The sequence below is a fragment of the Myotis myotis genome, unplaced genomic scaffold, assembly GCF_014108235.1.
Source record: "Myotis myotis isolate mMyoMyo1 unplaced genomic scaffold, mMyoMyo1.p scaffold_m19_p_9, whole genome shotgun sequence".
Lineage (NCBI taxonomy): Eukaryota > Metazoa > Chordata > Mammalia > Chiroptera > Vespertilionidae > Myotis > Myotis myotis.
Window position 1 is genome coordinate 19,010,862 of NW_023416401.1, and position 14,279 is coordinate 19,025,140.

Sequence of the window (14,279 nt, forward strand, 5' to 3'; positions counted from 1 at the left end):
TGCCCCAGAGGGGCCTGGCTGTACAGCTAGGAGGCCACAGAAAGCCCCCTTTCAAGGAGGCCTGTTAGGGCCGTTCTGGGAAATGCTGATGTAACTCGCAGTAGATGCACTCAAAGTTGCAAAAAGGTGACTTCTAACTGGACTTTGGAACCTGATCCATCTGAGAACTTGGTGTTTCAGAAGGTGACTGGGAGCCATGGATGGTTCTATACCTTGTCCTGGGATGTTGGGGGGCGGGCGGGGGGGAAGAAGGGGTAAAAGCACTTCTGCAGGCTCTCCATTGATTTTTGCTGAGAGTGTTAATTTGTACTGTTATTGTTATAATACTGTTATTATTGTTATGGGGGGTTCATAGGGGACACATCAGCTGCTTAGTCCAGGCCAAGAGCACTTGCTCTCGGGGCTTGGAATTTTACAAAATGAAAGGGAGATGCCCGCAGCCCCTGGGACGAGGTGGTGGGTTCATGGAAGAGGGTCTGGACTGAACCCCGGTGTCCACCAGGAGCCCGGCCAGGCCCGGGAGGGGGTGGAGGGGCCGCGAGGACTGCCAGCCTCTGCCCTCCCCTGTGGCCGGGCGGCACTCGCGAAGGGGGTGGCCCCAAACGGCGGCCGAGTTTTCTCCGTGGTGCCTCCCTCCCTCCCCCTCGCACTCCTCTCTCTCCCCAGGCCGGCACCCTGTGCCCTCCCGCTGCCAGGCCCCCTCCTGTCAGGGAGGACAGTGTCCAATAAACTCCTCCGCCCGCAGGTGTGTCCGCCTCTCCCGCCGCAGGAGAGGGCCGAGGTGCGGGGCCGGCCGGGGTGGGGGGCGGGCGCCTGTCCGAGCCCCGCTGCGCCGCGGCTCCTCGCTCGTGGGAGAGGGCGCCGCCCATAGCCGAGGTGGAGCCGGGGAGACCCTGCCAGGCCCCGCTGGTTGGCGAGGCCCGGAGCCTCGGAAGCGCCCACCCCGGGAGGGACCACGGGCTCGCGGGCTGGAGGGGGGTGAGGCCGGCCCGGGCGGGGCCCAGGGGGAGGAGCCTCGTGCCCCGCCCCGGCCCAAGGGGGAGCCTCTAGCCCCGCCCCTGTCCGGAGGGGGAGGAGGCGCTAGCCCCGTCCTTGTCCAGAGGGGTGGGGCCTCTAGCCCCGCCCCTTACCCCGAAGGGAGGAGCCTCTAGCCCCGCCCCTTGCCTGGAGGGGGAGGAGACTATCGCGGGACGGGAGTGCAGGGAGGGGCCGCCATCGGCCCGCCCGCCCCGCCCCGCCCTCGCCCGGACTTCTCCCCACCGACCCCTCCGGCCCGGGCGGCCCAGTGGAAACCCAGGCCCTCGTCCCTCGTGTCTCGCCAGGCTTCGTGAGTTTCGACAACCCGGCCAGCGCGCAGACCGCCATCCAGGCCATGAACGGCTTCCAGATCGGCATGAAGAGGCTCAAGGTGCAGCTGAAGCGGCCCAAAGACGCCAATCGCCCGTACTGAGCGCCGGCGGGAGCGTCCCCCGGGGGAGACCAGGACTCGCACAGGTAACCCGGGACCGCCGGGGCGCGGGGTCGGGGGGGTTCGGGAGGGAACACCGGACGGACCCGCCGCCTCCCCGACCTCCGTGGCCTGGACCCGCTGCGCCCGTCTGGACCTGCTCCTTGCTCGGCTCCTAGGGGCCAGGCGCAGAGCAGTGGTCACCCCGAGAAACAGTCATGGCCATCCCCCTGACGCAGAGCCAACGGAGCAGAGTGAGGGGACCGTTCTGAGAAGTGGGGGGGCCCTGGGCCTGCGCCCCTGTTTGCCACATGGCACGCTCAGGGCTGGGAGCGTTTGGGGCGCAGAGTAGGTCCTGTGGGGAGCTGTAGCCCTCTGTGGCGCCTCCCTGGCTCCCCCTCCCCCAGCTCTCCTGCCTGGACACTTGATCCCCTCCCCGCTCCAATTCCCCATAGCTCAGCCTGGAGAAGAGGAACAGGACTTTTCAAAGGGAACTTTACAAAACCGGAGAGGACAGAAGCTGAGGATAGTGATGCTGTACCCGGGGCCATTTCCCTGCCTGCTGTACGAGGCCAGGATGGGTGGGCAGTCGTCACCCTTTCTGCTCAGTCTGGGTCCTGCCTTGAGCTGGAGACACCGTGGGCCACTCCTCTAATGGGCCACCTGTGTCCCTGAGTGAAGCGGCTGCCTGGGAAAGTGGGGAGGGAGGAGCTATGCCAGGACATCCAGAGTCCCCCCTTCAGCCTGCTTGCCCATGGCTGTGAGCTCCTGCAGGGTCCGCGCACTTCTCAGGCTAGAGACAGGCTGTGCAGCCCGCTTCCCCCCATCCCTTTGGCAGTGCTGTGCCCCCAGTGAGACCGGCAAGAGTCCTGTCCGAAGCAGGGGAGAGAGACAATAAACAATGACGTATGATCAGAGTAAATTCCATAGTGCCTCAGAATTGTTGGCCACGGTTAAATCAGGTAGTCAGGGTAGGCCATCTACCAGAGAGAGTGACATTCAAGTGGAGATTCCAAAAAAGGGAGGCAGGGTCTGAAGGAGTTTCTCCAGGAATCTAAGAGGAAGAAAACAGAGACAGGAAGAATGGACGAAATTGTGGGCAAGGCCAGGTCTACAGCCAGAACCTCAAGTCCCTGTCCCACTAAGTTCACAATAGGAGCTGGGCCCCAAGCTAAGGTGGTTCTGGGTTGGAGGACACTGAGCATCATGTCTGACTCCAGTGGGAGTCCTGTCCCTCCTGCATCCTGGGCTCCTGCACAGGGTCTGCTCTGAGTGTTGGGACACGGGTGCTTTAGGTCTGGCTTGCATGGGGCTGGCCTTCCCTGGCTAGAGCCCCGCTGTGCTTAGGGCCAGCATCCAAATGGCTGTGGCCTGGCCATCATTTCCTCACCCCAGTCATGAGCTGGAGCCTCCCTGGCCTGATTCAAGCTCCCCCATGCTGGCCAGTGACCCTGTGCAGCCACAGGGCTGCGCTCTCAGAGGCTCTTCAGGAGGGCACCCGGGAAGTCCCCCAGCAGGCAGACAGCCTGTTCCCTGGTGAAGAGAGCAGTTGGCCCCTTAGGGATTGAATGGGTGTGTGTCTGTGTGTCGGGGCCAAGCGTGTGTGAGATGCAAGTGTATGAGAAAGTTCCCTGGATTGAGCTTTAAGGAGGAGGGTCTGTGTGACATGCAGGTTTGGATCCCCAGCACCTAGGACAGTGCCAGGCACTGAAGGGCAGTTGGAGGAAAGCTGGGGGCAGGAGCAGAGCGGAGTCTGAGGAGTGGATACCTTTCAGTGCTCAGGACCAGGGGGTAGGGGGAAAGAGAGGTCTCCAGGGGACCCCTTAGTTGTTCTTGCATAGCCCACACCTGATGGCTGCCCTCCTCCATTCTGAGGCCTCTCCTCCCACCCAAAGGGACCTGCCAGTTAGATATCCTGGGTGGGTCTCAGGGCTGTCTTCCGGAAGGGGGTGGTATTGCAGGGAGGGTGGCATGTCCGGACTTGGAGGTTATGCAATGGGCCGTGGTCTATGTGAGCAAGAATCCAGGTTGGCAGGGGCTTGGATGGAAGAGGGGCTGGGAGTTGTTCTGTGAAGGCAGAGCTGGAGCTGGGTTTGGGCTTAAAATAGTCACCTCTCAGCTGCTTTGCAGCTTGTCCACACTGACATTTCACGATCCCAAGCTTCTCTTCCGCCTTCCCTTGAAGGAAAACAAAGCTGAAAGTGGAAGTCAGCTGGGCTGCGTGTAGAAGCCTGGTGGGTGGGGAACCCTGCAGATAAACCTGATGCTTGAGTACCAAAGGGGAGGGGGCTGGGGAGCAAGGTCAAGGGTAACCATGACAAGGGATAGAACTGGGGACCCCACCCTGGGCCAGCATCCCTGGGTGGGGGCAAAGGACCGTGAAATGGTGAGGAAACAACTCAAAGTGAAGAGAAGGGAATCCAGTCTCAGCCACCTAGGGCTCTGCCCGTAAAGAAGGCAGGTCAGGGCTGTGCGATGGTCAGCCAGCAAGGTTGTACAGGGAGGGCTGAGGTTGTAAAGGGATGGAGAAGGAGGAGGGGGATTAGGGGAGGTCAGCAGAGCGAAAGTGACAGCAGCAGAGAGAGAGATCTGGGGCCACAGCACTCCCTTTCTGGGGGACTGTCCTTGTATCACCTGCCCTTCAGGGCGCCCTGCAGTCTTCCGCCCAGCCTTATCCTGCTGCAGCTGCAGAGCCTCCTAAAGGCTCCCTGTGCCCAGAGCAGCCTCCCTTTGGCCACATGGGCCTCCCAGGGAGCAAAGCTCAGGGTGAGAGGTGATCGGGACATGATTAGTGCCAGGGCATGTGTATAGATTTCTAGGAACGTTGATGTGATTTCCTCTAAACTCAGGGTATTCCTGTTCTGAGGAAAGAGGGTTGAGGCAGAGCGGAAGGGGACAGGATTATAACATCATGCAGTGGGTTCGCTTGTAGTGGAGGCTCCCTTCCCTGGGGACGGTGGCCCAGGTGGGACCCGAAGGGTGGGAGGGCCGAGTTGCTGCCAGTGTGGACTGTACTGTGGCAGCAAAGTATCTCATGGATGGACCTCATGGGTCCAACAGCCACCTTAGCCAGCCTCTGACCTACCTGGCCATCAGGTCACCTGATAGGCTCCCCCTGCTGGTCCACAGGCTGAAGCCACAGGAGGCTGGGGAGGTGAGGAGAGCCCGGCACCTGGGGGAGAGAGAAAGAATCAAGGGTGATAGAAAGCAGAAACGTGCTGCCGAGCTGCTTGCCAGCCAAGGTGGTTTTAAGGGGCTGTTTTATTTTTTTCTGGCCCCCTCGCCAAACTGCCCCCGCCCCCACCCCCCTTCCCAACGCATGATGGATGCCCTCAGTGGCCCTGTGTGAGGTCCTGCTGCTGTTCACAGTGTCCCATGTGTCTGCACAAACAACCGTGCGTGTATGTGTGTGTGTTGATGTGCCCATGTCGTCCGTCTGCCGCTTCCTCCATCCTTTGAGTTCTTTTCGGTTCTCTTATGATTTGACTGCTGTTCTCTCATCTGAGCTGTTAGATTGACGCTGTGGTCTGGTGCTGTATAAATATTTTTCCTTTTAATTTTGTTTTAACTTCTTCCTTGCCCTCCTTCACCCTCCACCCAACTCTCCCCGCCCTCCCACACTCCCCCTACCCCACCCGCCCTGCCCCACTTCTTCCTTCCCCCTTACCCACACTCTTGTCCTCTCTCTCTCTCTCCATATATAAATATATATATATAAATCTTTTCTTCTTTTGTCATTCAATCAAATTCCAACAACCCAACCAGAGCCAGTCAAATCCACCACAGTCTCGCGCTGAGCTAGGAATAAAGTTCACGTAATCACATGAGAGTGGAGAAAACAGTCCCCCATCCGTAAGTTCAAATCAACTCAAAGTTCACAGTGTGACATGATGGCGTCATGTAACAAGGCTAAGAATCGGTTGCATGACAATTGCCGTCAAGTTTCGTGGAGGTGCTGTGATTGGAGCGTTTTTCTTGGATGTTGTATCAGTTGATGATTGGCCAGTCATGATCACACGTGCATTCTCTTGACTTTTGTGCTGCCACGATCTTTTTTGCTGTGCTCATTTTTGTTTTGTTCTTGGTGCTTGCAGTGGTTTTACTTTCTGTTGTTTGGTTTTTCTTGTTCAGCGTTTTTTATGCTTCTCTAGATGTCACATAGAGAAAAAAACAAAACAAAAGCACAAAAAATTAGTAAAAATAAAGATGAATTCCTGAATTATTGAACATGGGATCATTTAACTGTGCAAACCATTATCTTTTTCTTAAAAAAAAAAAATAAGGAAAACATCTTAAAAATATGCGTGGTTGATTTACTTGCACTTGAAAATATTGTGATTTTATTTTTTTCTAGAAATTTGGGGGCCTTTTTCAATTGACACTTTCCCTGGGTCTGGTCTTTTTCCAGTTAGGCCATTTTAAATCTCACTTCAAAAGGAAAACCAAAAAAAAAAAAAAAAAAAAAAAAAATCTCTATAGTAACAGAATGATAAAAAAAAAAAAAAAATTCTAAACCAAAAACCTAGAGTACAAAGCCAGAGGCCTCTGAGAGAGAGCCTGTTAACAATTGTAAGGTTTGTATTTTAGCCACTTCTGCTAAATTAAATGTGGGCAGGGGACCCGGGGGCCTGGGGTGTCGGGAGGGCTTTTTGGTTGGTTTTGAAAAAGCAAAATGCACCTTTTTGTTTACAACTGAAAAAGGGTCCTTGACAAGTGTTTTTTAATTTTATTATTATTTTATTTGGTGTTGTAATTGTTTAGACTGCTGTGTACGGTTTGCTGTTTGTTGAATCAACAGTGTGAAAACCTGCCAGCATGGATTGATATACGCATGACGTGGGCCCCTCCACCTGGGGCTTTGCAGTTCTAACTCTCTTGGTGTAACCAGTCACCCCCATGTATAAGTGGAAGCTGCTTGCTAGAATGGAGATGAGTCTCATTTGTTAATTCACAGTGATTAAGCATTCTCCTTCTGATTCTAGTCAGATCATGATTTTTTTCTTAAAAGCAAAACAAAACGCCAAAAAGCCACCATTCAAAACGAAATCAAGAACTGAGTTATGTTTGATGATTAAATCCGTTCTAACTTCTTTTAGGTTCTCCCATCCACCCCTTGAAGATCTGAATTTCCTCTAAATTCCCTGGCATGTATGAGAAAAACATTAAGTGTGTGTATATGTGTGTATCTATGCATATACATACACACATATTCATGTATATCCACATATGTGCAGGTGAATATATTCTACACATATATCCAGATATACATATATATATACACGTAGCCTCGCAAATAGTTACTGACCTTGGGAAAGGAGTGGTTGGTGGAAACTGGGCAAGGATTCAGCAAAATTCATGTCATGGATCTTTCTGCCTTTTCCTCAAGTCGGGGAGGAGTGGGGCTGGGCTGCTAGATTGTGCTATCTTGTTTGCTAGGCTTCTGTATACATATTGTATCTGGGATAGGTCCCTCAGAGATCAGTTTAATTATGAATTCATATCCCACAGTCCCAAATTCATCCCTTAGACTGAGCCCTCCCCCAATCTAGAACTCTGAAGGAACCTGAATCAAGACCCCTTCCCACAACCTTCACGACTAGACCTCTCAGTGGTTTCTTGCTCTGAAGAGAAGAGTCAATTTCTTCTTTATGTATCATGATCATGACTAATTCTCATCCTGGTCCTTCCCTCCCTCCTGCCACCCCCAGAACCCCCCTCACCCCCCCCGCCCCAGGCAGGCTCCTTTTGGTGTTTGGATGCATTTTGTGTTTCCTCTCTTTGCTTAATCAGCCCTGATTTTCTTCATTTTAGGGCAGGATGCTGAACGGGCTACATTAAAAAACAAACCTCTCTCTCTCTCTATTTATAAATGAGAACTGTTGGATGACACCTTTGACATATCAGCCAATACCAAGCAAGCTGAGGACTCCAGACACTCTGTGACTGTAACATTTCTTCAAGGGAAGTATAGCGTCTATGGAGTTCAGAGGGCACGTGTTTGGGGAAAATACATATGACATAAAGAAGAAGAAGAAGAAGAAAAATTGAGAAAAAAAACATACAAAAAAGGCAACTTTTAAAACAAAATAACTTGAGACCAGATGGGGAGGCTGAAGGGCTGGGAACTGGAAAGAGACGCTGCGCTGCTTACCGATCCCCGGGGCTTTCCAGCCCGTGGGCGCCTGCGGCAGGCTGGGGCGAGCGGTGTGCGGGGCCTGGTCCCCAGGGGCGGCTGGGAGGCCGCCGGAGCATCTCTATCTGTCATTCCTTTAGCTATTTAGGGACCAAAGGACCAAACTTTTTATTGCAGATGTGTAGCTCTATGTCAAACACAGGGGGAACGGAGGAGCACCTCCTTCCTGCCTCCTGGCTGTTCTCGAAACAGCTTAGAGCGATTCTATGAAAAATGTAAGAAAAAAGTAAAAAAAAAACACAAAAAACACAAAAACACAAAAAAAGGAAAAATAATGCTTAAATGCTTTTAAAACAGCAAGATAATAGTTCTTTGATACTTCGAGAGGCGCTTTGATTACCCTCATTCAAGTCTTAGACACTTTCCTATGGTTTTCTGTATTATATGTCTGGATGGAGCTGTTAAGAGGAACAAATTGGTGGGTATTTGGGGAAAGCAGCAAAAATATTAAAGCTCCTTAACTGTAAAGTGTGAGAAAACGAGGGGAAAAAAGGGACTCACAAGGCAAGAGAATTGTTGTGAAAAGTCTGTAAATGCTTCTAACTCTTCCCCCTCTTACAAACATAATAGTTGTACAGAATTTTAAAAAGGAGAAGTTTAAAATACCTATATAATAGAAGAAAAATTAGAGGAAAGCAAAAAATAAAAAAATAATAAAAAAGGAAAAAAAAAACTTATAGAAGTTAGCATTACTGCTAAAATCCCAGATGTTGTAGGACTGTACTTTTGTAGAGTTTAGACTGAGCATCAATCCCTTCTCCCCGCGAGTGAGTGCTGTCCGATGGCGACACCATTGACCCCGAGGGCCAGGCCGATGGCCCAGACCTGCGGGCTCCTGGCTGCCCACCGCCTGGAGGCCGCGCCAGGGCAGGAAGGCCCAGCCGCCCTCACCTCGCTTCGCCGGAGCTGTGCGCTCGTCGCTCTCCGAAAGCCCTGGACCTTCGCTTCACTCGCCTTCCATGCTTGCTCCAGAGACTTCCGGGCAAGGGGACCTGGGAACTTTCATCTTAAAACAACTAAACAACACACACACACACACACACACACACACACACACACACACAAAACCTTAAACAAGAGAGAGAAAAAAAAACAATCTTTGAAGAATTTCTGAAACTGTTTACAAGGAATTTTGAAAAACAGGGATGTTTAAATGATGCCGGCTCTGTTTTTCTGTAAATAAATTTGCATATTTTGTAGGACTTTTAATTGTAATGATAGAGAAAAAAACAAGGAAAACTATTTAATGAAAGCACGATATTTATCTTTGGTAAATGACTTTAGAGCAGTTAAAAAAAGACATTGCTTAAAAAAAACTCAGAATCAGAAAAGCGCTGATTTATTTAAGAACGCGTATATTTTAAAGGATAACATATTTATTATAATTTATTTGCGCCATTGGGAAGACTTGCTTTGGTATTTGCCCTGTTACCCTCCTCACTGACGTCAGGTCAGCGTGAGGCCAGGGGGCGTGTGGACCTACCATGTTTTTCCTGTTTTGTTTTAGCTGGTTCCTCTCGGACCTCCTGCCTTTCCTTTCTTTCTATTTTGTTGGTTATTTATTATTTTTAAACTTTTCTTTTTCTTTCTCTTGGCTCCTCCTTTTAGGATGTCCAGATGTTGTAAACAAAACAAAACAAAACCGCTGCAGTTCAGTACAACTGCTCTTTTCACACTCAACTCCCTAAAACTCCTTGTAACCTTCTGTAACTATTGGATGACGCTTTCTCCAGCTTAGCCCTAAATAAAGCACAGTTTAAAAAAAAAAACAAAACAAAAAAACACAAGGCTCTTTTTCAGTCTGTGCTTCTCAGAGTCTGGCCAGCTGTGCCTCGGCCCAAGGGGCCTGGGCTGCGAAGCAGGTCAGCCGAGTTCTCCGTTCCAGGCATGGTTGACCGAGAGGAGGATGAAAACACGGGCCGCGATGTGACTGTGTCAGTTCCAGAAAAGAAACCCTCTGTATAAAAACCACACACCAAGTAACTAATGTATGCCCAGCACATGTGAGAGGGAATACAACTCATTAACCTCGGGGGGATTCAGGATTCCTGGAAAACTATCAAGTCAGTTTGCACACGATCACGGAGCGATCGGGGACCCTGCAGCTCATCCATCACCCCTGGTTAAGAACCCCTGGTTTGCAGTGTTAAGAAAACCCAAGCCACAGTCCTCATTAATTTCTGCTTACGCTCTATGGCTCACCTTCCTCTGCCATTATTCTAAACCTTTCATCTCAAACTTAATGAAAAGGGGATACTTGCATAAGGCACTCCCATGACCCACCACGTCCTTCGGAAGCAATCCCAGCCGCGGGGCCATTTCCGGAGGAGGTACTCCAGTTCCCTCATGCTTCCCAGGCTGCACAGTGCCCAAGGGCTGGCTCCGGCTTGTTGGGCAGCTGTGCCCCCTGCACAGCATGGGGGGAGCTGTGGCCTCCCCCAGCCTTACCCAAGGGCAGCCCCAGGCCTCCCTCCAGCCTGTTCCAGGCGGCACTTTCAAAGGCCTTTCTGCTTTTCATCTACCCACTTTGTACTCTTATCTTCTCTCACACGTTCTCTCCCTTTTCTCCTTTCTGTGTGATGCTCACCCGAAAAGTGTGTACTGAGACCTTTCAGTTCACAGCTCCCCTCTCTTTTCCTGTTCTGAGCTGGATCCCACCTGCACACAGCACCAATAGAGCGAGACACATGTCCCAGGGCTTCCCCACCCACAAGAGTGACCCAAGCCCTCGTGGGCAAACCTGAAGCTCCCCCTGGCATAGGAGTGCAGGGCCAGTGGGGGACTTACCCCTGGGTTGAACCCAAATGAGCATTCTCACCCTGTGAGGCAGATAGGGACATCTGGGCAGTGAGCTCGGGGCCCCACCCCGCCCAAGGTGACAGTATCAGACTTGTGGATGCCATTCCATCTCCCCAAATGGAATCTGCCCCAGATAAACACTCTGAGCCCCCACTGATGCCCCACCTTCGGCAGACCATGCTCCTGGCACTCAGATCCCAGTCCCTGTTGACTCATGCTGCCTGAGGGTTAAGGAAGGAAAGAACTAACCAGATACCTGAGGCAGGTTCCGGAAGTGGGTCTTCAGCAAGTGCTTTGTAAGCAATAATAGGACTTGGATAAGTGCTTACCTGCCTGTCTCTACTGCCCTCCCTCTGCTTACCTGCCCTCTGCCCCACACAGTCTGGTCTTCAACACCACCAGATGCTCCGAGGCCTGGCTCCTGGTGGTGGTTGGGGGGGGGGGGGGGAGGGCAGCGCAGGGAGACTGGACAGCCAGCACTAGCACCCCAGTTCCATCCCTGTCTCCCCAGCTTCACTTCCCTCATGCCAGCCTATCTCTTCAGCGAACCTCTTGCACCCTCCATGAAGGTCTAACCAGGATTTGCCCAGACCAGGAGGAGGGTGGAGACTAGTGCATCAGAGTGAAAAGGGCATGGGCTTTGACGTCAAACTGGGATGCAAATCCTAGGGCTCTCAAATACCTTCAGTGTTACTTTGGAAAAGTCACTTAGCCTCTCTGAGCCTCAATTTCCTTATCTCTACAATTGGGATAATAATACGTACACGCATGCCCCCAAGAGTTGTGAGGAATAAATAAGATGCAGCCACACACAGCCACATCCCACCCCAAGGATTCCGAGCTATATATTCCTGTATAGTACAGACACTCTGAGTGAATAGTTCAACCCCTGATCCCTCCTCCTTCCTTGGTTCCATTCCATTGACAATTCACGTTCCAACTGGAACAAGCTCGAACTTGACACCAGACCACTTTAAGTCGTTTTCTCCCAAGTCCAGTCAGCCTGTGATGCCCAGAGAATGCCTGTCATGCGGAGCTGCACACCCGTCTCTCACCGCTCACGCTCTTTTCCAGGGGCCCCAGTGAGCTGATGCCCCTGTGCCCCCTCCTCTCACTTCACCCCTTCTTTTTCCCAGGAGTATTCCCAACACCACTGTCTGCAGCCATCCTCCTCCCGGTTCATATGGCCTCGGACTGCATATTGATTTGGTCTTTGCATTTTAAAAATGTTATCTATGTTTTGAATAGGTAACATATTCATATATTTCAAAATTCAAAAACTATGATAAAGTGTACCATGAACACTCCTCTCCCAGCCCTGAACCCAGCCACCCACTCCGGGTGTGATCCACTGTCGGTGTTGACCCTGGGCTTCAGTGTGCAGATGCGCAGACAGGGGTGTAAGGAACTCTGCTATCAACCTCTTTCAATAGGGAGACCCAGCACCAGGCAGTGATGTGCCAGGCTCCCACCACTTCCCCAGGGAGTCCCAGAGCTAAGCCCAGGCCTGGGGCTGCCAGGACCCCACTGGATGAGTAGAGGAATCACCCTCCAGTCACACTCCCCTCAGGGGGGCTCTTCTCTTTGAGGCATGGGTGTAGCTGTCATTTAGGGGGTGCTTGCTCTGGGCTAGACACTGCTAAGAGCGACCTGATGATAATCTCATCTAATTCTCTGAGGTAGGTGTCATCTTATTTTTCTGGCAAGGCAACAGCTCAGAGAGGTTAAGTTCTTGCCGAGATGACCCAGGTCAGGTTCAAGGCCAGGTCTGTCTGCATCTTGTCTCCCGTGGTTATAAACTTTCCCACAGCTGCTCTCCGCCAATCCTCCTCCGTCTCCATGTCCCTTCCCTCCTCCATCTCAACAGTTTTTCTTAACAGTTCCAATTTTACCTTTAAGAAATGGCACCAGCTATACTGACTCAGGCACTAGTCCTTTTCTTCCCTTCTTTCCTTGATTTTCTGGGTTGGAACTGAACTACCTAAAGGTGAGTGAGAAGTTACAAATGTGCTGCTAATGAGTTCAGGGTTCTCCCTGCCTGGGAGCACCGCTGGCCATGGGGACAGAGGGAGCATGGAAGGAGAGACACAACCCAAAGACCCACACAGCTCCTATTAGTGAGGAGGGGGGATTCAATGGAAATAAATGTAATACTTATTAACATTTTATGCAGCTACTGGAAGTTCAAGAACCCCCTGAGCTGTGTCAGCTCTTTTCCCCAGCACACTAAACTCTGGAGAAAACCGTAAGCTAATTCTTAAGATCCGTGCCAACTGGTTCTCCATCACTCAAATCAAGGGGCAATTTTAATCATTTCTGAAGGTCCTGTCCTCCTCCAAGTGAGGTGTGGAGGTTCCTCTGTCCCGGAGTCTTCTGGAATCATCTTTGCCATCGCCCCTCTCTCCCTGCCTGCTCCTGGGGCCCAGCTAACGGGGCAGGGGCCGTGGGCTGGCAGGAATCCAGTGGGCCCAGGTGCTGCCAACCTTGTATCCCTTCCACTCTTCCTTTGGGGTCCAAAGAAGGACTTCAGAGCAAGGCAACTGAGGTTCATTTTCATCCTGCATGACCAGCAGGGCATGGGCTCCATGGACAGCCCCCCGGAACTAACATGAGGGCACTATCCAACACATCTGCCCCCTGCCCTCCAGTCCTGCTCAGGGCCTTGGATCCCACTGTTGGGGCTTTTTCTTTGGGTTAGACTTGGGCCTCACTTAGTTCTGCTGCTTTTTAATGAAAATTACCTTGGGATAGGGGGTATAGGTGTTCCCTAACCTGCTCAACCAGAATGTAGAGTGCACGGACGAAGGGTCCTGTGCAAAGGCCTGGGCTGGAGTGATGAAGACAGTGCACGAGCCAGTGCATTATGGGTATTATCTCTAGTCCTAGAAGTAATCCTGCAGGAGCATTACTTTATAGAAGAACAATCAGAGACCTGGGATGGTAAGTAACTTGCCCGCAATCACATTGCAAGAAAGTATTAAAGCCCAGATTAAAAGTCAGCTGTGCCCATTCCCCATCTGAAGTACCCCTTTTACAGAATTGTACACCTGAAACCTACATAATTTTATCAACCGAGGTCACTGTCACCCCAATACATTCAATAAAAAAAAGAATTTCGCTGACATCAAAGCAAAAGACCACCGCAGGCTCACGTGATAGAACTGGGCGGGCCCAGGAAAGCCCGAGAGGGAGGCAAGTAGCCCAGACTGGGGAGGGAGGAGGAGACACCTGGGCGAGTATTAAAGGGCGTCCGGGCTACATGGATCCCAAGGGAGGGGGCATGGAGGAAGAAAGGACCCCAGGCCTTCTGAAGAACCACAGGATGTCTTAGGTAGGCGGGAATATACTGAGGAGCTCGTGGGGCCTTATTTAAAAACAATCCACTTACTGACTGCCAGGCATGCCATCTCAGTTAAGCTCCCCAACCACACTGGACCCACTTTATAGACAGGCCGAAGGGGTGCTGAAAACCACAGGTCCCTTGGGGCAGCTCCCATGCTCCTACTCACTGTGTCACATGGGAAATGCCTCTTCACTTGAAGCTCTTCCTGGACTCTCTTTTTAAGCCTCAGAGACACACAGTGGGACCACAGGACAGAGCGGAGCGGGGCTGTGTTGGGGAGGCACAGACCTCTGCTTCCTTCCTCGCATAGTGAGCCGTGTCCTGGGTCTCAAAGGTTGGGCCCAGCTCCCAGGTGCCTGGAGCTCTCCGCTAAGTGCTGGGGAGGCGAGGGGAAGAGAGAAGGCAGAGGAGGGACACGCCCTCAAAGTCACCTGGATTAGAGGACTCAGCAGTTCTCTCGATTCTGCCTTCAGTCCTGGGCAGAGGCACCTGCTGCC

The 14,279-nt window shown here is 51.9% G+C and overlaps 1 protein-coding gene across 50 annotated transcripts in view; it reads left to right on the forward strand.

Annotated features, from left to right (window-relative positions):
* CELF4 (CUGBP Elav-like family member 4) overlaps nt 1–8,741 on the forward strand; it is a 270,758-nt gene extending 262,017 nt beyond the window's left edge. For 32 of the 50 annotated variants that reach the window (XM_036323029.1, XM_036323031.1, XM_036323046.1 and 29 more), the window contains 2 exons: nt 1,323–1,494; nt 7,259–8,741. In XM_036323029.1, coding sequence (XP_036178922.1) covers nt 1,323–1,450 — 128 coding nt within the window. In that variant the 3' untranslated portion in view covers nt 1,451–1,494; nt 7,259–8,741. Of the gene's footprint in view, nt 1–666; nt 746–1,322; nt 1,495–5,212; nt 5,300–7,258 lie in introns of all 50 variants that reach the window. The other 18 variants (XM_036323012.1, XM_036323028.1, XM_036323016.1 and 15 more) reach the window with 2 other exon arrangements.
* Nucleotides 8,742–14,279: the final 5,538 nt, after the last annotated feature.